General features: G+C 46.3%; 1 protein-coding gene across 1 annotated transcript in view; it reads right to left on the reverse strand.

Annotated features, from left to right (window-relative positions):
• Window positions 1-24,752, reverse strand: part of LOC141155381 (piRNA biogenesis protein EXD1-like) — a 107,950-nt gene that overhangs the window by 10,643 nt on the left and 72,555 nt on the right. Inside the window, exons 9-10 of the mRNA XM_073642252.1 lie at window positions 23,825-23,968; window positions 340-531 (exon numbers count right to left, since the gene is read on the reverse strand). Coding sequence (XP_073498353.1) covers window positions 340-531; window positions 23,825-23,968 — 336 coding nt within the window. The remainder of the gene's footprint in view (window positions 1-339; window positions 532-23,824; window positions 23,969-24,752) is intronic.

Raw genomic sequence — 24,752 nt, forward strand, 5'->3', positions numbered from 1 at the left:
AGGCATGGTGATGATCCAGCCAAACACCGAGATCATCATCATGATTGATCATGACCTGATAAGAAACATGACTGGTCCATTCAATATAGGTACATAGAGACTGGTGAGGGTCATGGACCAGCGGCAATCTAGAGGCAGGGATCTGGAGTGGAGCAGGAGCTGTAAATTAGGCCATAAGCAGGCAAAAGCCTCCATTACTCATGTCAGACACAATACTTAGGTAAATGTAGAATTATATCATCACTCCAAATAACCTATGAAACAGAAAACATTAAGACTTTGAATTACTAATAATATCATTACCAGCTGCCATAAAACGAGTGTTAAAGTGTTCAGTACCTCTGTAGTAAGGAACATATCAGATGCTTTGTGGCAATATCCAGTAAGATAACTATCGACCAGCAGCGTATAGTCAGACAGCATGGCGTCCAGCATGGCGGAGCGCAGGGCCAGCAGGTGCACCACTTCCAGGGACAGCAGCTTCAGGGCAGCCGTTTGCAATGGACGATCACTCCAAATATTTGGGTTGTCCTGCATAGAGATATTTTCCATTCCAAAAAAAATAAAAATATGTCATTTAAGGAATTTTCACTAATGTAACATCTATTTTCCTCAATTAGACACACAGAATTGGGGGTCTGACGGCCAGGATTTGTATCAATTTCTAAAATAATGGAGTCTACACTTTATTTTCTGAAAATTCTTTGACATTCAAAAAGGTAAAGAAACAGAGTAACAATCGTATAAAGGTTCAACAAGTCCCAAGTAAGGACTGAAGAGAAAAAACGGATAGAGGAGAAGGGTATTATGGTATGATACCAAGGAACATAGGGACCAAAATACATAATTGTGCCCCGCTATCTTACATAATGGAGAGTGAGGATGAAGACGCGTTTAGTAGTTGTATGTTAGTTATTTTTTCATAGGAGTTTAGAGCCGGATGTGTAGGTGTACAAGTCATAGCACAGAAGTAGATAGTCCAACATTCAATCTCCAAACAGTTTTTCTTAAAACAGTAGTATTTAATAAAGCCATGTTAAGGAAAAGTACGTTTACACAATTAAGCAACAGGAAAACTGTTATGATCTCCAACAAGAACTAAGTAAAGATAGGGGAAAGCTGGCCCTACAGTAAGACTAAACTGAATCCCTACGATGTAGCGGGCTGCCTGTTACTAGTGAACAGACCCGCCTTCGTCCTCGGCTAGTCTGAACAAAGACCTATAGAATTAAGGGAGGGGTCCCTAAAAGAACTAAGGACTGGGACAAAAATGGGACACCTCCTAAACAGAAAATGTTGTAGAACACAAAAGACAAACGGACAAAAAGTACTAGAGGTCCCAGAGGACCAAGAACAGACAGAGAAAGGCACCGAAGCACCAGGCTAGCAAAACAGTCAAACAACACTGAAGTCCAGCACAGCCAAAAGGGCGGAGCTGGAATATAAAGGCAGATGGTCACGTGACCGCAAAACAGAAGATAGAAAAAACAAACAGGAGGGTTCTAACAGTACCCCCTCTTTTATGAGGATCCTCCGGATCCTCCAGGCTCAGGCCTACCCGGAAACCCCCTGTGGAAAGCTTTAACAAGCCTAGGAGCAGAGACATCATCCGTCCTTACCCAGGAGTTGTATTCGGGACCGAAACCCTTCCAGGAGACAAGATACTGTAATCTCCCTCTATGCCATCTAGAATTCAAGATACGAGAAATTTCATATTCGCCGTCTTCCACCACAGGAGGAACTGTGACAGTGGCGTCCCTATCAGATACGTCAGCCTTTTTCAACAAGGAAACATGAAACACAGGATTAATCTTCCAGGAAGTAGGGACATCCAACCTAACAGCAGACGGGTTAACAACCTGAAGCCCTTTAAATGGACCCACAAACTTAGGACCCAGTTTATTAGAGGGAATCCTCAACCGCAGGTTCTTCGAGGACAACCAAACCATGTCACCCACAGTAAATAAAACGTCTTTACGTTTCCTGTCAAAATACTTCTTGGACTTTGTTAGCCTCTTGAAGGTTACAACGTACATTAGTCCAAACGCTCTCCAAATCACCGGAAAAATTCTCCTCCTCCGGCACCGCCGACCCCAATTTGAAAAACGAACCAAAAGACGGATGTCTCCGAGTACAACAAAAAAAAGGAGAACACCCAGCAGAGGAGGATGTACGATTGTTAAGAGCAAATTCTGCGAGAGGCAGAAACTCCGACCACACCTCTTGATTGTCCGTCACAAAACAACGCAAAAACTGTTCAACATCCTGGTTCTTTCTTTCAGTCTATCCATTAGACTCAGGATGATAACCAGACGAAAATGACAAATGGACTCCCAACCTGTCACAAAAAGCACGCCAAAAGCGAGCCACAAACTGAGGTCCTCTATCAGAAACAATATCCGTGGGAACGCCATGGAGCTTGACAATCTCCTTAACAAACGCCTTAGCGAGTGTCTTGGCGCAGGGCAACTTAATGAATGGAACCAAATGACACATCTTACTAAAATGGTCCACGACCACCCAGATGACAGTAAGACCCTCGGACACAGGAAGATCAGTAATAAAATCCATTGTGAGATGCGTCCAAGGCGCACTAGGAACCTCCAGAGGGCAAAGCAACCCCGCAGCAGGAGTATGTGAAGCCTTTGACCTAGCACACACAGTACACTGAAGCACCCACTTGATGACTTCCTTCTGCCATCCAGGCCACCAAAAACTGCGACTGATCAGTCTCTTAGTCTCCGAAATTTCCTGGATGACCTGTCAACCGAGACTCATGACACTCCACAAACAAATCTCTCCTAAAGGCTCTAGGCACGAACAACCTCCCATGGGGAGTGTTAGATGGAGCATCATCTTGAGCTTTCAGAATTTCATTCTACAAAACGGAGTCCAAAGCCGCCACCACCACTCCTTTCTGTAAAATGCTCTCCTCCTCCTCGGCACCGACCGTAGGAGAGAAGCTGCGAGATAAAGCATCGGCTTTAACATTCTTAGTACCAGCTATATAGGTAACAGAAAAATGAAACCAAGAAAAAAAAAGTGCCCACCTAGCTTGACGGGCATTCAAGCGCTTGGCAGCATCCAGATAGATCAAATTCTTATGATCTGTGAAAACCTGAATAGGAAATCTAGCGCCTTCCAAAAAATGACGCCAATGTTCAAACGTGAGTTTAATAGCCAGCAACTCCCAATTTCCAACATCATAATTCAGTTGGGTTTCCGAATTTTTTTTTCGAAAAGAAGGCACAAGGATGTACTCCACCCTTGTTCTCCTGAGACAAAACTGCTCCGACCCCCACCGATGAAGCATCGACCTCGAACAAAAAAGGCTTGGTCTCATCAGGCTGCATAAGGATAGGGGCAGAACTGAACCTCTCTTTGAGATACTCAAACGCTTCAATGGCCTCAGTAGTCCACTGGGCCGTATTCGCACCTTTCCTTGTGAGATCGGTTAGAGGTTTAACAATTACAGAAAAATTCTTAATGAATTTCCTGTAATAATTGTCAAAACCCAAAAATCTCTGTATAGATTTCAAACCAATAGGCCTAGGCCATTCCTGCACAGCCTGAACCTTCACAGGGTCCATCTCAAAGCCCTCGCTGGAGACAATGTAGCCCAAAAAATAGGAATTATTCCTACCGTTAATTACGTTTCCAGGAGTCCATCATAACGGCACGACAGGAGTTAAGTCCTCTGTTCCTCTAGGGACAGGAAACACATGAGAGGTTAAAAGCCCCCTCCCCCCCATCACACCCTCAGTGTTAGTACTAATCACCAAACCAGGATGGATGCAACTCTATTTTATTATATACATATACCAATGTTACATTCACATTAGTGTCAAGAGCAGGGGCGGGAAATATAGTGCCGTTATGATGGACTCCTGGAAACGTAATTAACGGTGGGAATAATTCCTATTTTACCAGTACGTCCATCATAACGGCACGACAGGAGACATACCAAATCAAAAGAAATGGAACATTTAGGGCGGAACTACTGCCTGAAGGACTTTACGGCCACAGGCTAATTGCTAACTGGACAATACATCCAATTTATAATGTTTACTAAATGTGGATATATTGGACCAGGATGCTGCCTGGCAAATTTGGCCCACTGACGCTCCAGATTTCTCCGCCCAAGAAGCGGAGATTGCCCTAGTGGAATGAGCTTTAAGGGAAATTGGTGGATCCTTCCCCTCAGATTCATACGCGAGGGCGATAGTCCTTGTCAACCACCTTGCTAGAGTCGGCTTAGAAGCTTTCTTGCCCTTATTCACACCCGAGAATTGCAGAAAAAGGTTTGAGTCTCTCCTCCAGGGGGCTGTGATTTCTATATACCGAATAATTGCCCTCCTGACGTCCAAGGTATGGAAGGATTTTTCCTTTCCATTTTTGGGAGACTGGCAGAAAGACGGCAGTATTATCTCTTGATTCAGGTTCGAACTGGACACCACCTTAGGGTGAAAGGAGGGATCCAGTTTAAGAACCAATCTGTCCTCCAGAATCTTAAGGTATGGGTCCAGAACTGAGAGGGCCTGGATCTCGCCTACCCGTTTCGCTGTAGTAACTGCCACAAGAAAGGCTGATTTCATAGAAAGCAGGTCTACTGATGTTTCTTCTAGGGGTTCAAAGGGAGACTTACATAAAGCCCTCAACACCAGGTTCAGATCCCACGGCGGTACTAGACTCCTTATCGTGGGTTTTAAACGAGAAGTTGCTTTTATGAACCTTGATATCCATGGGTGGTCTATTAAGGAGTAGTCCAAAAAAGCACTTAGGGCCGAGATATGAACTTTTAACGTATTTGGCCTCAGACCCTTATAAAACCCCTCTTGGAGGAAATCCAGTATCGTTGGAATATTGGGGTGAGATGAATTTCCCACAGACTGATCTGCAAAGCTACAGAACTGTTTCCAAATCCTAGAATAGGTGGTTGACATTACTGGTTTCCTACAGGCTTGTAGAGTTGTAATTACTAAATGGGAAAGGCCCTTAGAGGCTAGGATCCGCCTCTCAGATTCCATGCTGTCAATTGGAGGAATTGGATGTTCGGATGTAACAAGGGACCCTGCAATAGAAGATCTCTCCTGGCTGGGAGTCTGAATGGGAGATCCACCGCCATCCGGTGTAGCAGAGGGAACCAGCTCTTTTTGGGCCAGTAGGGCGCTATCAGAATAAGAGCTCCCCTCTCCTGTTGGATTTTCCTTAGTACTCTTGAGATGAGAGGGACTGGAGGAAAGGCGTACATCAGTTTTGTTCCCCATGATTGAGAAAGGGCATCTATTCCTTCTGGGCTGTCGGCTGGGTCCAAGGAAAAAAAGCGCTGCAGCTTCCTGTTTTTTCTTGTTGCGAACAGGTCTATGAACGGGGTGCCCCATCGTTGAATGATTTGATGAAACACATCCGGATTCAGCTCCCAATCTGAGGGACCAACTCTTGCTCGGCTGAGAAAGTCTGCTACCACATTTTCGGACCCCCTTAGATGAATAGCCGATATTGAAAGAACATTTCTCTCCGCCCAGTAGAAAATTCTTGCCGCCAGGGATTGTAACCATTTCCCTCTTGGACCTCCTTGTCGACGAAGAAAAGCGATTGTGGTGCTGTTGTCTGAGAAAATTTTTACGTGATTTCCTCTGAGCAAATGCTGACATCTTTGAAGAGTCTCCCAGACAGCCTTTAGCTCCCTGAAGTTTGACGACCTGTGTTGTATCTCTTTGGGCCAGATTCCTTGTAGATATCTGTTTCCTATGCTTGCTCCCCAGCCTTTTTGGCTGGCATCCGTATGGATTTGGATTGTAGGAAGAAGGATCCAGTCTACTGCATTTTCTAAGTTTGAAGGGTCTGTCCACCAGGAAAGGGAGGTTTTCAGCTCTCTTGACAGTCTCATTTTCTTGTCTAACCCCGATGGTCGTCTGTTCCAAACTGACAGGATCGACTTCTGTAACGGCCTTGAACGGGCCTGTGCCCATTTCACGCTCGGAATGCATGAGGTCATCAGTCCTAAGATCCGCATGGCGTATCTGATTGAGGTGGTCTTCCGTTTCTCGAAGTTGTAAATTTCCAGCTTTATTTTTTCTCTTTTCTCCTGGGGCAAGGAGGACTTTTGAAGACTGGAATCTAAGAGTACCCCTAGAAATACTTTTGTAGTACTTGGATGGAGGCTTGATTTTTCCCAATTGATGTTCCACCCCAAATATTCCAGGGTTTCGATCGTATGCTCTTGTTGACTGAGAAGAAGAGACTCTGACTCTGCCACCAACAATATATCATCCAGGTAAGGGATGATTATAATCCCCTGTGTTCTTAAGAAGGCCGCTACTTCTGTCATAACCTTTGTGAATATTCGGGGGGCCGAGGACAGACCGAAGGGTAGGCAAGTGAATTGAAAGTGGTGTACTGTGTCCTCCTGCTCTAGAGCAAACCTTAGGTATTGCTGGTGACTTGGGTGAATTGGAACATGGTAATATGCATCCTTGAGATCTAGGGTGCACATTACTGATCCCTTCTCTATCAATGGAATGCTGGTTTTTATAGTTTCCATTTTGAACCTTTTGTATTCCACCCACTGGTTTAAGGGCTTGAGGTTTATAACAGTACGGCGTTTGCCCGAGGGTTTTAACACCGAGAAGAGGGAGGAATAATGGCCTAAACCCTGCTCTAAAGGGGGGACCTGTTTCACCACGTGTAGGGATTGAAGGACTAATATATCCTGCCATAGACTTTTGAGATCTACGGGGGAGCGAGGACGAGTGATTTGGAAACGACGAGGGGGAGCATGGGAGAAGTCTATTTTGAAACCTTCCCCTAAGGAACGTAGGATCCATTGATTTTTTGTAATGGACGCCTGTCACGGGTGTCGCCACGAAGATAGTCACGATTACACAGCCTGACTTCTCGCAGCTGAGTTTTTGGTGTTTTGTGTTTTTCGGCAGTGAGGGAGTTAACTCTCTCTCTCTGTGCTAGACGAGGTCCAGCCTCGCCCAGCTGCAATCAATGCTGCAGTAGTGGGACTCCTTCAAATGCCTGCCGGTCTGTTAGGGAAGTGTCGGTGAAAGCATTTCATACAGACAAACAGAGCGGATCGTGGTATTTTGGAGTTCTGAGCTAAGTGTATTTGGTGTGGTTTTTCCCTTCCTCACTTTATCATTTATCTCCTTTCCCGTTGGTGTTCCCTCTGTAGTAGTGGTGTAGTTTTTGTATGCAAGGTGGTTTTTGGTTTGACCCTTGTACTGGCTCGTTCGTCTTAGTACTGAGTGTTGGCATATTATTTCCTGTCCCCTATTGTTGTGATCGGGGCCCTTCTCAGGACTAGATTACTGAGGTGCAGGGATCCTCAGGAGGTAGGGGTTACGCTGGCGGCCTGGACCTCTGTACCTTTAACAGTACCTCCAGGAAGAGGGATTAGTCAGGGCCCCAGCTTAGGCCCCTGACCTCCTGTACGCAGAGTCAGTGTGACATTTTCACCGACCCACTAAGATTCTCTCCAGCTACCATGGATCCAGTAGCCAGTCTAGCTCGGCAGTTGCAGAGTTTGTCCATGGAGCTGGCGGACGTTAGGTCCAAGGTTTAGTATCCCCAGGAGTAAGCCGGACCAGAACCTAAAGTAGCTCTCCCTGACAGGTTCACTGGGGGGCGGGACAAGTTTTTTGTTTTCCGGGAGGCATGCAAGTTGTACTTTCGGCTGCGGCCTCGGTCGTCGGGGAGTGAAGAACAAAGGGTGGGAATTGTCATCTCGCTCCTACAAGGGGACCCACAATCTTGGGCGTTCTCTCTTCACCCAGGCTCCCCAGTCAGTGGATAGGTTTTTTGCAGCTCTGGGTCTCGTATATGATGACCCGGATCGGATCTCCCTTGCTGAATCTAAGTTACGTAGGATCCAGCAGGGAGATCGTCCGGCGGAGGAATTCTGTTCGGAGTTCCGTAGGTGGGCCACGGACACCCAGTGGAATGACCCGGCTCTTAGGAGCCAGTTTTGTCAAGGTTTATCTGACAAATTAAAGGATGAGTTGGCTCAGTATGACCCTCCCGCGTCACTGGAAGCCGCTATGGCCCTTGCTATTCGCATTGACAGACAGCTTCGGGAGAGGTGCGGGGCAACTCCGCCCCCTGTGATGACTCCACCTTCTACAAGGGTTCCTTATATGGAGGGTACCCTGGTCAGTCCAGAGGAGCCTATGCAATTAGGAGGGACATCATTTCGGGGGAGGGGACCGGTGGTGCGCCTGAAGACAGGAAGGTGTTTCTTCTGCAGGAGAAAGGGACATTTTATTGGGGGCTGTCCATCCCGTCCCTTGCAGAGTGAAGAGTCGTCGGAAAACTGTTGATCCCAGGTTGTGTGGTGGACGGCAATCTGGGAGTAGGTATTTCGTCCCTAGGTTCATCTCAGTTTCTCGCACCGGCGGAGGTGGTGGTGGGTACGAGAACTGAGAGGATATCTGTTCTTCTGGATAGTGGGGCCGGGGCTAATCTGGTGGACGCTCGGTTTGCCCGGGTTCAAGGTATGCGATTGAGTGAGTTGGCTAAACCCATCTCCATATTCTCGATCGATGCCAGGCCCCTCGGTCAGGGAAGTTTTTTGCAAGCTGTGCATAACGTAAAACTTCAAGTGGGGGCGATACATAAAGAACTGTTGTCTTGCTACGTGTTGGAGGGTCTTCCCACTCCTATAGTGTTGGGCCTTCCTTGGTTAACTAAGCATAACCCGGTTATTAATTGGCAATCTAGAGAGATAAGCCAATGGAGTAAATTCTGTAATAAAAACTGCATGAATACGCTCATCGGTGCAGTTACTCCTAGGGTCTTACCTCCATTTATTGGCAGACTTTGAGGATGTATTCTCGGAGAAAGGGTGTCAGGAACTACCTCCTCATCGCGAGTATGACTGTTCTGTAAAACTGCTCCCCGAGACCAAGTTACCTAAAGCTAGGTTGTATAACCTTTCTGGTCCTGAGAGGCAGGCCATGAAGGATTACATTTCTGAAAGTCTGGCTAAGGGGCATATTAGACCTTCATCTTCACCGGTGGCCGCGGGGTTCTTCTTTGTGAAGAAGAAAGATGGAGGCCTACGCCCTTGCCTGGATTTCCGTGAACTTAATCGGATTACGGTCCGAGATCCGTATCCGCTCCCACTTATTCCCGATCTCTTTAATCAGATCGTGGGCGCCAAATGGTTCTCTAAGTTGGATCTCAGGGGGGGCGTACAATCTGATTAGGATGAAGGAGGGGGATGAGTGGAAGACGGAGTTTAACACTCCGGAGGGGCATTATGAGAACCTTGTCATGCCATTCGGTCTGACTAATGCCCCGGCGGTGTTCCAACACTTTGTTAATGACATTTTTCGCCGCTTGGTGGGACAGTTTGTTGTCATATATCTGGATGATATCTTAATTTACTCGCCGGATCTGGTGTCTCATCAGGAGCACGTTAGGCAGGTGTTACAGATCTTGCGGGATAATAAACTGTATGCCAAATGGGAAAAGTGTGTGTTCGCCGTACAGGAACTCCAGTTTTTAGGCTTCCTGGTTTCAGCGTCCGGTTTTCGTATGGACCCTGGGAAAGTGCGGGCAGTTCTTGAGTGGGATCTGCCAGAGAATCTTAAGGCACTACAACGTTTCCTGGGATTTGCTAATTATTACCGGAAGTTCATTCGTAATTTCTCTTCCATGGTTAAACCTCTCACAGACATGACAAAAAAGGGGACGGATTTTTCTAGGTGGTCTGACAAGGCTTGTCAAGCTTTCTCCTCCTTGAAAAAATGTTTTGCCTCGGCACCCATACTCATTCAACCTGATGCGTCACAGTCATTCATTGTAGAGGTAGACGCTTCCGAGGTAGGGGTGGGAGCAGTATTGTCACAAGGTTCGTCCCCTGGTAAGTGGCATCCGTGCGCCTTTTTCTCTAAAAAATTGTCGTCCGCTGAGAGGAATTACGATGTCGGCAATAGGGAACTCTTGGCCATTAAGTTAGCTTTTGAGGAGTGGCGCCATTTTTTAGAGGGGGCAGTCCATCCGGTCACCGTCATCACCGATCACAAGAACCTGCTATATCTGGAGTCCGCAAAACGTCTGAATCCCAGACAAGCTAGGTGGTCATTGTTTTTTACCAGGTTTAATTTTGTCGTTACATAACGTCCTGGGTCAAAAAATGTAAAGGCGGATGCCTTATCTCGTAGTTTCCCTGGGGCCGGGAATACGGACGACCCGGTTCCTATCCTTCAGGAGGGGGTGGTGGTTTCGGCAGTATGCTCTGAGCTTGAGGAGGAGGTATTGGAGGCTCAGGGGGACGCCCCTGTTGGACCTCCAGGGAGACTGTTTGTTCCAGATCAGTTGCGACAAAAGGTGATCGAGGCACACCATAACTCAGTTTTTGCAGGACACCCGGGGAGTAAAGCAACGGTGGATCTCCTCTCGCGTCGGTTTTGGTGGCCTAACTTACATAGGGAGGTGGTAACTTTTGTCGCGTCCTGTGGGGTTTGTGCGTGCTCTAAGACCTCACATACCCGTCCGTCTGGGGCCCTCTTACCTTTGAAGATCCCGGAGCGTCCTTGGACTCATCTGTCTATGGACTTTATTACAGACCTCCCGCAGTCTTCGGGTAAAACGGTCATACTCGTTGTAGTGGACAGGTTCAGCAAGATGGCACATTTTATCGCTCTTCCTGCTCTTCCTAATGCTAAAACTCTTGCGCAGGTGTTCATTGGGGAGATTGTGAGGCTTCACGGGGTACCCTTCGATGTGGTGTCAGATCGGGGGTCTCAGTTTGTGTCCAAATTCTGGAAGGCATTTTGTACACGGCGGGGGATGCATTTATCGTTCTCATCGGCTTTTCATCCTCAGACCAATGGTCAGACGGAACGTATGAACCAGAGCTTGGAAACATATCTCCGGTGTTTTGTGTCAGAGAATCAGGAGGACTGGGCTTCTTTCTTACCTCTGGCAGAGTTTGCTCTTAATAATAGGCGGAGCGAGTCCACTGGTAAGTCCCCGTTTTTTGGGGCATATGGTTTTCACCCCCAGTTATGTACTTTCAGTAGGGGGGGGGCTCTTCGGGGGTTCCTGAGGAGGAACGATTTTCCTCATCACTCGCTTCAGTATGGAGAGGGGTGCTGAAGAATCTGAATACTATGGGGAACCGATACAAACGTATGGCTGATAGGAGGAGAGTGTCTGGTCCGGACCTTAGTGTGAACGATCGGGTATGGTTGTCTACCAGGAATATAAAACTTAAGGTTCCCTCCTGGAAACTGGGTCCCAGGTTCATCGGGCCGTACAGGATCAGTTCTATAATTAATCCGGTGGCATTCCGTCTTGACCTCCCCCCTACGTATAAAATTCACAACGTGTTCCACAGATCGTTGCTTAAGAGGTATGTGGCGCCGGTGATACCGTCACCTTTACCTCCCCCTCCAGTGGTGGTTAATGGTAACTTGGAGTTCCAGGTATCGAAGGTCATCGATTCACGCTTTAATCGCCGGTCCCTTCAGTACCTGGTTCATTGGAAGGGGTATGGTCCTGAGGAGAGGATGTGGGTTCCTGCGTCGGATATTAACGCAGACCGATTAGTTGGGCCTTCCACACGACTCACCCGAATAAACCTGGCCCTGAGGGTCCGGAGGCCCCTCGTAGAAGGGGGGGTACTGTCACGGGTGTGTCGCCACGAAGATCGTCACGATTACACAGCCTGACTTCTCGCAGCTGAGTTTTTGGTGTTTTTTGGCAGTGAGGTAGTTAACTCTCTCTCTCTGTGCTAGACGAGGTCCAGCCTCGCCCAGCTGCAATCAATGCTGCAGTAGTGGGACTCCTTCAAATGCCTGCCGGTCTGTTAGGGAAGTGTCGGTGAAAGCATTTCATACAGACAAACAGAGCAGATCGTGGTATTTTGGAGTTCTGAGCTAAGTGTATTTGGTGTGGTTTTTCCCTTCCTCGCTTTATCATTTATCTCCTTTCCCGTTGGTGTTCCCTCTGTAGTAGTGGTGTAGTTTTTGTATGCAAGGTGGTTTTTGGTTTGACCCTTGTACTGGCTCGTTCGTCTTAGTACTGAGTGTTGGCATATTATTTCCTGTCCCCTATTGTGATCGGGGTCCTTCTCAGGACTAGATTACTGAGGTGCAGGGATCCTCAGGAGGTAGGGGTTACGCTGCCGGCCTGGACCTCTGTACCTTTAACAGTACCTCCAGGAAGAGGGATTAGTCAGGGCCCCAGCTTAGGGTCAGCTTAGGCCCCTGACCTCCTGTACGCAGAGTCAGTGTGACAACGCCCACTTGTCCTGAAAGAAAAGAAGCCTGCCCCCTACTCCAATGGCATCATGGTCTAGCTGGGGCTCCAGAGGCGACCTGATCTGCTCTGTCTTTTCCTCCCTTCCTGTAAGACCATCTCCCCGTCTTACCCCTGTAATCACGTTTAGGGGATCGACGGGGTCCACGAAAGGGCCAGTATCTTTTAACCCTATCCTCGGGAAATCCTTTTTTCTTGTCGGATGCTCTTTCTAGGATCTCGTCCAACACTGGACCAAAGACCCGAGCACCCGAAAAGGGAATTGAGCACAGTTTATTCTTTGAGCCGCTATCCCCCGACCACGTTTTTAGCCATATTGCCCGTCTAGCGGTATTAGATAGTAAACTACATCTAGCTGCGAATCTAACCGATTCGGCCGAGGCATCAGCCATGAATTGCGTTGCCAGCTTTAACATGGGAAGAGAGTCTGATAGCATCTCTACAGGGGAGTCCGACCTAATTTGATCTGACAGCTCGTCTAACCAAAGGCACATGGATCTTGCCACTGAAGTGGCAGCGGTATTTGATTTAATTATGGCTGCTGAGGCCCCACAACTCCTCTTGAGCATGTTCTCTGCCTTCCTATCCATTGCATCCTTGAGGCAAGACGAATCCTCAAAGGGGATGGATGTTTTCTTAGCCACTTTCGCTATTGGGACATCTACTTTAGGGATTTCCTCCCAAAGTTTGATGTCCTCCGGATTGAAAGGAAGACTGGATTTAAAGTCTCTTGGCACAATGAGTCTTTTCTCCACTTCTTCCCATTCCTCCATAATCATTGATTTTAAATGCTCATTTACAGGGAACACTCCATTTCTCTGAGTTCTCAGACCTGCGAACATTTCATCTTGTCTGGAATGGGAGACCCGAGTGTCCTCCAAGTTCATAGTATGCCTGACGGACTTTAATAGTTCATCCGTATGTTCCGTAGAGAAGACATATTTCTTTCTCTCTTGTGAGGGTAACTGAGAGAAGCGATCCTCATCCTCGTCTAGACTGTGCTCTGATGCGGAGTCTGAATATTCTCCTTCCTCAGACACCTCTTCCATCTCCCACCTAGGTCTTTTCTGGCGAGGAGAGGGTTGAACTATTTGGGGTGACGGCTGTGTACGGGAAGGCATGAGGCTCGAGACTGTACTCTGGACCTCCTCACGGATCATAGATCTTATATCCGTCAAAAAGGAAGTTTTTTCTTCCTTTAGGACCTCAGCTATACATTTTTTACACAGCCGCTTTTTATATGAGTCCTGAAGCTTCGTGTTACAGTCTACACATCGTCTTGATTTTTTGGAAGAAGATCCAGACCTCTGGGTTCCCCTCTCCTAATCCATAACAAAATATAAAAAGACACCGGAGATTTACTATAAAAACCTGTCCTAGAATATTCAGATTTTATCCAGAGAAGGGCCTAAGGCTGTACTCACACTACCCAGGGACTCTGAAGGGGCTTCTGACCGTGAAGGATTAGCTTCCATGGTGTCAGTGTGTGTGTGGCTGAGGTGTACCCTTTTATAGGGTCTTACCTGATCCAGGTGGTAGCCACGCCCCCAACGATAATCGCTATTCTTAATGCCCTGGAGGCTCACCACCGCCACCGGGCACCTGTGCGTTCTGGGTGCCGGAAGCCCCTCTTCTCAGTGCCGGAAGGAGAAGCCCATGTGGCGTGCGTTCCACCCTGGAAAGCATGTCGGCCAAAGCGGATATCCGCTCTTCTGACTCCGCCTCCCGGCCGGAAGTCTCTCACCGCGCTCGGCGTGCGCTCCACCCTGGAACGCACGCCGGCCCCAAAGCGGATGTTCGCACTGATAACTCCGCCTTCTGTCCAGAAACCATACACCGTGCTCCTGCGTGGAGCGCACGCCGGCCTTTCAGAGCAACGCCGGTGGGATAGTGCAACACTCAGAGCCCCCTGTCCGGAGGATACAGCAGCAAGCGGCGGTTTTCTGGCTGAGGGACCCCGCAGAGGGGTATCAGCATGGAGCCTCTGGACCGAAGGAAGGGGAGAGTTCTCAGACCCCCCCAATCCCCCTGGCTCTCAGGTAACTTCTATCTTCGGAGAACCTCCCCATAGCGTCCTGTCCTGCTAGGGACAGGAAAACCACTGAGGGTGTGATGGGGGGGGGCTTTTAACCTCTCATGTGTTTCCTGTCCCTAGAGGAACAGAGGACTTAACTCCTGTCGTGCTGTTATGATGGACGTACTGGTAAAACTAATTTTCTGCACAGCAAACGCACATTTCTCCAGCTTAAAAAAAGAGTGAATTATCACCCAATAACTGCAAAACTTCACGTACACTCTGCCAATGGGACTCCAGATCTGGTGAATAATTCAAAATGTCATCCAAATACACAACCACATTCTTACCAATCAAAGGTCTCAGGAGGTCATTAATAAGGTTCTGAAAAAATGCAGGTGCATTGGTAAGACCAAAAGGCATCACCAGATTCTCAAAATGACCTACCGGAGTGTTAAAAGCAGTTTTCCATTCATCACCCTCCTTCACTCGTAACAAATTGTATGCCCCACGGAGATCAATTTTGGAGAACCACTTGGCCCCCACTAACTGGTTAAACAAGTCAGGAATTAACGGCAATGGGTAGGAATTGCGTACGGTAATCTTATTAATTTCACGAAAATCCAGACATGGACGTAAACTGCCGTCCTTTTCTTTAACAAAGAAGAATCCAACGGCCACAGGCGACTTAGAAGGTCTACATTGACCAGCAGCCAGGCTAGTCTGTATGTACTCCTCCAAGGCCTTTCTTTCAGGGATAGTCAGATTAACCCCTTAATAACATTTGACGTACTAATACGCGTCTGTGCCCTGGGACTTAAGAGCCAGACCCGTATTAATACATCATGGCGATCGCGCCCGCACAGCCTGTGTCAGCTGATTATCACAGCTGACACCCGATACTATGTGCAGGGAGCGGTCCTGCACCGCTCCCAGCACATTAACCCCTGCGATGCTGCGATCGAAGTCGATCGCAGCATTGCGGGGGCAAGGGGAGGTGATCGCAGATACTCACCTCCTCTTCCGGCTTCCAGCGCTGTCTGCAAAGGCTTCCCGGGTGTTGCCATGACGACCTGATGTCGTCATGAAAACATCCGGGTCACCAGACAGCAGGAAGATTGTTTGGACATGCGCAGTGCATCTCCAAACAATCTTCTCCCTGTCCGGCGCTGACAGCCTGCATAGCACAGGGATGGTGCTGCATTCCTGTGCCATGCCGGCGATCAGAGAAAAAAAAGTGAAAGTCCCAGAGTGGGACAAAGTAATAAACTATATGAGCTTCCAGAAAGTGAAAAAAAAAAATTGCAAAAATATTTAAAAAAAATAATCCACCAAAAATAAAAATATAATGTACCCATCAATAAATATTATTATAAAAAAAAACAAAAAAAAAACAATAAAAGTACACATATTTGGTATCGCCGCGTCCGGAACAACCTGACCTATAAAACTGTCCCACTAGTTAACCACTTCAGTGAACACGGTAAAAAAAAAAAAAAAAAAAAAAAAAAAACGAAGCAAAAAACAATGCTTTAATCACCATACCGCCAAACAAAAAATGGAATAACACGTGATCAAAAAGACAAATATAAATAAAAATGGTACCGCTGAAAACGTCATCTCATCCCGCAAAAAACAAGCCGCCATACAGCTCCATCATCCGAAAAATAAAAAAGATATACCTCTCAGAATAAAGCGATGCTAAAAAATATTTTTTTCTATAAAATTTCTATTATTATGTAAAAGTGCAAAACATAGAAAAACGATATAAATGTGGCACCGCTGTAAACGTACTGACCCGAAGAATAAAGCTGCCTTATCAATTTTACCACACGCGGAACAGAATAAAAAAAAACAATTCCTGAATTGTTGGTTTTTGTTTATTCTGCCTCCCAAAAATCGGAATAGAAAGCGATCAAAAAATGTCACGTGCCTGAAAATGGCACCAATAACAACGTCAAGTCATCCCGCAAAAAACGAGCCGTCACATGACTGTCTGCCAAAATCTGAAAAAATTATAGCTCTCAAAATATGGCGATGCAAAAACTAGATTTTACAAAAAATGCGTCTTTTAGTGTGTGACAGCTGTCAGTCATAAAAACCCCATATGATTCTGGTATTGCTGTAATCACACCGACCCGAAGAATAAAGTAGTCTAATCACTTATACAGCACAAGGAACGGCGTCAAAAATAAACTCTTGGGTTAGGATTGGGCTAGGGTTAGGGCTGGGTTTGGGGCTAGGGTTGTGCTAGGGTTAGGGTTGTGCTGGGGTTAGGGTTGGGCTGGTGTTAGGGCTGGGGTTAGGGTTGGGCTGGTGTTAGGGCTGGGGTTAGGGTTGGGCTGGTGTTAGGGCTGGGGTTAGGGTTGGGCTGGTGTTAGGGCTGGGGTTAGGGTTGGGCTGGTGTTAGGGCTGGGGTTAGGGTTGGGCTGGTGTTAGGGCTGGGGTTAGGGTTGGGCTGGTGTTAGGGCTGGGGTTAGGGTTGGGCTGGTGTTAGGGCTGGGGTTAGGGTTGGGCTGGTGTTAGGGCTGGGGTTAGGGTTGGGCTGGTGTTAGGGCTGGGGTTAGGGTTGGGCTGGTGTTAGGGCTGGGGTTAGGGTTGGGCTGGTGTTAGGGCTGGGGTTAGGGTTGGGCTGGTGTTAGGGCTGGGGTTAGGGCTGGTGTTAGGGCTGGTGTTAGGGCTGGTGTTAGGGCTGGTGTTAGGGCTGGTGTTAGGGCTGGTGTTAGGGCTGGTGTTAGGGCTGGTGTTAGGGCTGGTGTTAGGGCTGGTGTTAGGGCTGGTGTTAGGGCTGGTGTTAGGGCTGGTGTTAGGGCTGGTGTTAGGGCTGGTGTTAGGGCTGGTGTTAGGGCTGGTGTTAGGGCTGGTGTTAGGGCTGGTGTTAGGGCTGGTGTTAGGGCTGGTGTTAGGGCTGGTGTTAGGGCTGGTGTTAGGGCTGGTGTTAGGGCTGGTGTTAGGGCTGGTGTTAGGGCTGGTGTTAGGGCTGGTGTTAGGGCTGGTGTTAGGGCTGGTGTTAGGGCTGGTGTTAGGGCTGGTGTTAGGGCTGGGGTTAGGGCTGGTGTTAGGGCTGGTGTTAGGGCTGGGGTTAGGGCTGGGGTTAGGGCTGGGGTTAGGGCTGGGGTTAGGGCTGGGGTTAGGGCTGGGGTTAGGGCTGGGGTTAGGGCTGGGGTTAGGGCTGGGGTTAGGGCTGGGGTTAGGGCTGGGGTTAGGGCTGGGGTTAGGGCTGGGGTTAGGGCTGGGGTTAGGGCTGGGGTTAGGGCTGGGGTTAGGGCTGGGGTTAGGGCTGGGGTTAGGGCTGGGGTTAGGGCTGGGGTTAGGGCTGGGGTTAGGGCTGGGGTTAGGGCTGGGGTTGGGATTTTTTTCAAAAGAAAAAAAGATGACGATATGGCGACTAGTGTTGAGCGTAAGTGCTCGCTACTTGAGTTTGCATCGGGTGCTCTGGTATGCATTGAGTATCGTGGGTATTTGAGTGACATGCTCGAGTCTCTGCCCCATATGCTTCGTGGCCAAAAAAAACTTTACGGGGATTGCCTGCCATGCACGAGCGATCCCCGCATGTTTTTTTTTGGGTGTCTAATAACCGTGAAACATGCGTAGCAGGGACTCGAGCACACGCTGTACATGGTGCATACCTGAGTACCCGATGCAAACTCAAGTAGCGAGCACTTGCGCTTAAGACTAATGACAACTTATTCAATATGATGACCTAATGTAAACAAATTCTGTGTCGTACCTCTGGGTTCAAAATGTTCACTTTACACCTTAATAAAATCCTTGGGGGGTATAGTTTCCAAAATAGGGTCACTTGTGGGGGAGCTCCACTGTTTAGGCACATCACGGGCTCTCCAAACGCGACATGGTGTCCGCTAACAAATTGTCGGCTCAAATTGTTAGCGGACACCATGTTGCGTTTGGAGAGCCCCTGTGTGCCCAATCATTAGAGCTCCCCCACAAGTGACCCCATTTTGGAAACTAGACCTCCCAAGGCACCTATCTAGATGCATAGTGAGCACTTGGAACCCCTAGGTGCTTCACAAATTGATTCATAAAAATGAAAGAGTGAAAAAAAAAACACTTTCATTTTTACGAATCAATTTGTGAAGCACCTGGGGGTTCCAAGTGCTCACTATGCATCTAGATAGGTGCATTGGGGGGTCTAGTTTCCAAAATGGGGTCACTTGTGGGGGAGCTCCAATGTTTGGGCACACAGGGGCTTTCCAAACGCAACATGGTGTCCGCTAACAATGTGAGCCGACAATTTGTTAGCGGATATCATGTTGCATTTGGAGAGTCCCTGTGTGCCCAAACATTGGAGCTCCCCCACAAGTGACCCCATTTTGGAAACTAGACCCCCCAAGGCACCTATCTAGATGCATAGTGAGCACTTGGAACCCCTAGGTGCTTCACAAATTGATTCGTAAAAATGAAAGAGTGAAAAAAAAAAACACTTTTTCATTTTTACGAATCAATTTGTGAAGCACCTGGGGGTTCCAAGTGCTCACTATGCATCTAGATAGGTGCCTTGGGGGGGTCTAGTTTCCAAAATGGGGTAACTTGTGGGGGAGCTCCAATGTTTGGGCACACAGGGGCTCTCCAAACACAACATGGCGTCCGCTAATTATTCAAGCAAATTTTACAATCAAAAAGTCAAATGGCGCTCCTTCCCTTCCGAGCCCTGCCGTGCGCCCAAACAGTGTTCTTTCCCCAAATATTGGGTATCTGCGTGCCCATGGGAAATTGCGCAACAAATTTTGGGGTCCATTTTTTCTTGTTACCCCTGTGAAAATAAAAAAAATTGGGTCTAAAGTAACATTTTTGTGAAAAAAGTTAAATGTTCATTTTTTTCTTCCACATTCAAAAAATTCCTGTGAAGCACCTGAAGGGTTAATAAAGTTCTTGAATGTGGTTTTGAGCACCTTCAGGGGTGCGGTTTTTAGAATGGTGTCACTTTTGGGTATTTTCTGTCATAAAGACCTCTCAAAGTGACTTCAAATGTGATGTGGTCCCTAAAAAAAATGGTTTTGTAAATTTTGTTGGAAAAATGAGAAATCACTTGCCAACTTTTAACCCTTATAGCTCCCTAACAAAAAAAAATTTGGGTTCCAAAATTGTGCTGATGTAAAGTAGACATGTGGGAAATGTTATTTATTAACTCTTTTGTGTGACATATCTCTCTGATTTAAGGGCATAAAAATTCAAATTTTGAAAATTGCAAAATTTTCGCCAAATTTCCATTTTTTCACAAATAAACGCAAGTGATATCGAAGAAATTTTACCACAATCATGAAGTACAATATGTCACGAAAAAAACAGTTTCAGAATCAGGAGGATCCGTTGAAGCGTTCCAGAGTAATTACCTCATAAAGTGACAGTGGTCAGAATTGTAAAAATTGGCCTGGTCATTAACGTGCAAACCACCCTCGGGGCTTAAGGGGTTAAACAAGCGACTTTTGGGAAGAGTAGCTCCAGGAACAAACTCAATGGCGCAATCATAATCCCTATGAGGAGGTAAAACTTGCGACTCCTCCTTCGAAAAAACCCTCCAATAATCTGGAATAGGTAAAGGTAATTCCCCTTTTTCCACAGCCGCAATGCGACCATTACAACATTTATCATAGCACTTCGGACTCCAAGACTTAAGCACATTAGTAGACCAGTCCAATAAAGGATTGTGCAGTTTTAACCAAGGCAATCCTAGAACAACTGGAGAGGGCAAATTATCCAAAACAACCAAGTCCAAAATTTCTTGGTGAACTCCATTGATAGTGAGGGGAAATGCAGCAGTCTTGTGAGTAATACATTTCAAAGGAGTGTTATCAATTGCAACCACAGAAATAGGTGATGACAAAGGTTTGGATTTCAAATTAAGGTTTTCCAAAAACCCTTTATCAATCACATTAAGTGTTGAACCACAATCCACAAATACCTGAAGTTCAATCATATCTCCCTGCAGAGTAGTACTCCCAGAAAGAAATACTCCTGCAGAGCGTGAACAAGCTATACGGGCGTAACTGACCTTTTTTTCTTCTTTACTTAAATGACGCTCACAATACTTAATCAAATGGTCAGCTTTACCACAATAAAGACACAATCCCTCGGCGAATCTCCGCTCTTTTTCCTGAGAGCGGAGTGACATCCCCCCAACCTCCATCGGTTCCCCACCGTCAGGGCAGATTTTCTGGGGACTAGGACCTGACATTACAGGAGTCTTTACCTCATTGAGCCTGCACCTCAGTCTCCTGTCTATAAGAACAGCTAACTGCATAGCTTCCTGCAGTCTCAGGTGCAGGGAATGCAATTAGCAAATCCTTAACCCTTTCACTCAGACCAGCAAGAAATAAACATCTCAGCGCCGAATCATTCCACTTAACTTCTGAAGCCCATCTGCTGAAGTGTGTGCAATAATTTACAACATCATCAGACCCCTGATTCAAACGTCTAAGTTCTGATTCAGCAGATGAGATTCAATCAGGATCGTCATATAATAGCCCCATAGCAGAAAAAAATTCTTCAACAGACCTTAAACACGGATCATTAGGCTGGAGAGAAAAGGCCCACCCCTGTGGTTCATTGCGCAAAAGTGACATAAAACCAATGCGCTGTGATTCATTCCCCGAGGATCTTGGTCTCAAACTAAAATATAACAAACAAGCATTTTTAAAGGAAAAAAAATCTTGCAGTTTACCATAAAAAACATAAGGCAGTCCTACCTTGGGTTCGACAAAATGCGCTCCAGGACAGCTACTCACGTGTTGCAGAAGCTCGGCCACCTCCAGAGACAATCCCTGCAGGCGTTGAGCCAAATCCTGGATGGAAACCATACTGATCCCCGAATTTCTTTCCTTTTAGGTTTTTTTTGGGGCTGGACTTACTGTTATGATCTGCAACAAGAACTAAGGAAAGATAGGGGAAATCTGTCCCTATAGTAAGACTAAGCTGAATCCCTACGATGTAACGGGCTGCCTGTTCCTAATGAACAGACCCGCCTTGGTCCTCGGCTAGTCTGAACGAAGACCTATAGAATTAAGGGAGGGGTCTCTAAAAGAACTAAGGACTGGGACAAAAATGGACACCTCCTAAACAGAAATTGTAGAACACAAAAGGCAAACTGACAAAAAGTACTAGAGGTCCCAGAGGACCAAGCAAACTGACAGAAATAGGCACCGAAGCACCAGGCTAGCAAAACAGTTAAACAACACTGAAGTCCAGCAAAGCCAGAAGGGCAGAGCTGGAATATAAAGGCAGATGGTCACGTGACCGCAAAACACAATATAGAAAAAACTAACAGGAGGGTTCTAACAAAAATCTGATAAAAAATAGCACTGTACTACGAGTTTCGAAAGGTTTTAACACCTGGTTAGCACATGCTGGTTTGAAACGCGTAGGATGACCTGTTTTATACACATATAAAGTACTAGTGCTTTAAGAACAATTCTTTTTGGAGATTGATTTGCTTTTGTGACATTACAGAGCACTAATCTGATTCCAATCCGGGATTCTTGTCTTTGTACCACTCGTGGATCAATATGTGAAGCTGTGTACGAGGTGAGCTGAACAAACAGTTTTTGGGTCGAATAAAAGTCCATAATGTTAGGTGGTAATGGGGAGAAAGGATGGGGTAGAGAAGAACGAAGCTGGGGGAGCAAGTATCTCTGGAACCAACATCACGGTCATTTAAAATAGAGAAGGGGTTAATCGGAGGTGGTTGTGACAGAGAGGATTTTGATCAAGGAAACCATGTTTGGATGAAGCAAAGGGGACTATGATTTTCTCAGCTTAAGTAGTTAAAAAGTCTATACCTCTGATGGTATGGCGGGGGCATTAGTGCCTATGGCATGGGCAGCTTATACATCACTATCGGTGCTGAGAATCATCTAGAGGTTTTAGAACAACATATGCTCCTGTCCAACATCTATTTCAGACAAGGCCTTGCATATTCCAGCAAGACAATGCTAAACCCCATACTGCATCCATCACAACAGCATGACTTCACTGAAGAGGTTGGATAATGAACCGGCCGCCTGCAGTCCAGATCTTTTACCAATGGAAAACATTTGTTGCATTATGAAATGAAAAATCTGGCAAAAACTCAGAACTGTGGAACAGTGAGAATCCTACATCAGACAAGAATGGGGCAACATTCCTCTCTCACATCTCCAGCAATTGTCTCCTCACTTCCCAGACAGTTGTAAAGAGACGAGTGGATGCTACATGATGGTGGACATGGCCTGGACCCAACTATTTTGAGATGTGTTGCAGTTATCAATTTCTAAATGAGATATTAATATGTATTATATATAAAACATGAAAATCTGTTGTATGTGCTTCATGCACCACCACTCTACCCCAAATTTGGCACTTCGTAAGGTTTTACACAAGGTTTCAGCTCACTAGGACCTAGAGTTCTCGATATAAAAGAATACAGAAGCAACCGGGTTCCAGCTCACTAGAACCTACTGTTCTCCACATATGTAAAGGAATAGAAAAGCAAATATTAATTGAAATCTTGGGGACTGTTCAGAAAACCACTAGAAAGAAAACAAAAAGTGAAGATGACAAGTTAGTTATGTCGGCTTCATACTAGTAATAAACTCTTTAACCACACACACAAGTGTTACACAAAATAGACCTGTGTGAAGTCTGGCAATTCCACCAATGCAGAGTTAGATGACCTCCTACATATCCTGAGATTGTTCCCATGCCTGAGGTGACTGGTCTCCCGGCTGTATTTTGGGAAACTCTGGCAACCGGTCTAAGAGTTTTGCAGACTCTGCTCAATTGCTTTAAAAATAGTTGGCATAACAAGCAGTCCTGTATAAGTGAGAGCGGGGCGAGGTCGCTGCCAGACGAACAATCTGCCAGACGAACAATCTGCCAAACCATTTAAAGGGAACCTGTCAGGTCTTATCTGCTATGTAACACATGTGCAGTGAAGCTGGACACGCGCGGCTCCCCGCGCTGGAAGCTTTACTGTCATACTGCGCAAGCGCCACATAACTTCAAAGCTTGCCGGGAGCAAGATTCAAATACATGGACGGCGCCAGCACTGACTGACTGCAGCGCCCGCCCATGACTGAATAGGAGGATCACACCCCTATGACTGAATGAGCAGGTAGGATATAAGTGTATAAAATGTTATACACTCATTATATTTGCACCAATTTTAATGAAAAAAGCGTGTTAGTGATGCACATTGCATCACTAACAACGCTATGGGGGCACTTTACATAGCAGATAAGACATGACAGGTTCCCTATAATGCGCAGTACCTGGAAAATCCCTTTATAAAATAAGTAGACCCTCAGAAAAATGAATGTAGTGATGGAGCAGCAGCCCAATTACGGTCACAGATTGCCTTCAAGGCCCACTTGGCATAATGTCACACAAGCCCTGGGAGACCCAGTGCTGACATTGATGGCATATTATACAGGGTTAGGTTCTTCTCAGATATGAAGACATGGAGAAACACAATAACATTCTGGTCACAAACGTAGATATTAATATTACAAATTGTGGCTTCTTTTTAGACTCACTAACCTTCATTATTGTTTGCTTGTACTTTAAGAAAGAAACTTTTGAGGGTGACAAGTTGAGATATCGAGTCAAACATTCTTTAGATGTACTTGTGCGATTGGGAAGAAAGCCGCCCGTTTCCATTGAGAAAAGGTAGACGTCGGCTACCTAAAAAAATCATAATCGATAGATTCAGTATGGGATTTCAGTGCCGTCCTAATAAAATAAGAGGACTAAGATTGTATTAATAAAAAAATCATTTTCTAAAGTATAGACAGTGACAAGTGGTTGGGGACTGCTCCGTCCTCCAAGATTCCCTCCATATACATTCTAGGCTGCTGGAAATATATCTCACCCAGGAAAGGTAGCGGAGGGATATGGAATCTGGATATCCCAAGCCGTTGTTTTCCTCATGTTTCACTCATTTTGCATCTGTTTTTGCTGGATCACCATAGACTTGAAAGAGGGAAAGTAGATTGGAGCAGACGCAGTGGAAGTGACTGTTGTAGTCATATTAGATGGTCTTACATGAGCAGAATCATTTTTCCTTTCTTCTTTTCTGAGAAAAATCAGAAAGTAACACCCTTGTCTGAACACTAGGTGTTCGTGATCCTAGCAACATACATTTTTGGTGCTGGTCAGCGACCGGCAGAGGCAGCTACATTTCGTGAATTCAGCCACCTGATCTGTCAACTCAAGGTGAGCGAGAGTAAAGGAACTGGAAAAAGAAAGACCTTCCATTTCTTTTTTTTTAATTACTGTTGTGTTGGCATTTGTGAACACAACCAGTAGAAGATAAAGAATAAGGCTATGCTCACACATGCTTTTTTCAGCATTTTTTTTCTGCAGCAGAACTGCAGCAAAACCTGATCTCTTGCCAGTACGTTGTTCAGGATTTTTCTTGCTTTTTTGCTTGTTTTTTAGTGCATTTTTTTCACTATCCTTTTGTCTC

This window comes from Phyllobates terribilis, unplaced genomic scaffold (assembly GCF_046119375.1).
Source record: "Phyllobates terribilis strain yellow unplaced genomic scaffold, ASM4611937v1 Scaffold_7__3_contigs__length_470593459, whole genome shotgun sequence".
Taxonomy (NCBI): domain Eukaryota; kingdom Metazoa; phylum Chordata; class Amphibia; order Anura; family Dendrobatidae; genus Phyllobates; species Phyllobates terribilis.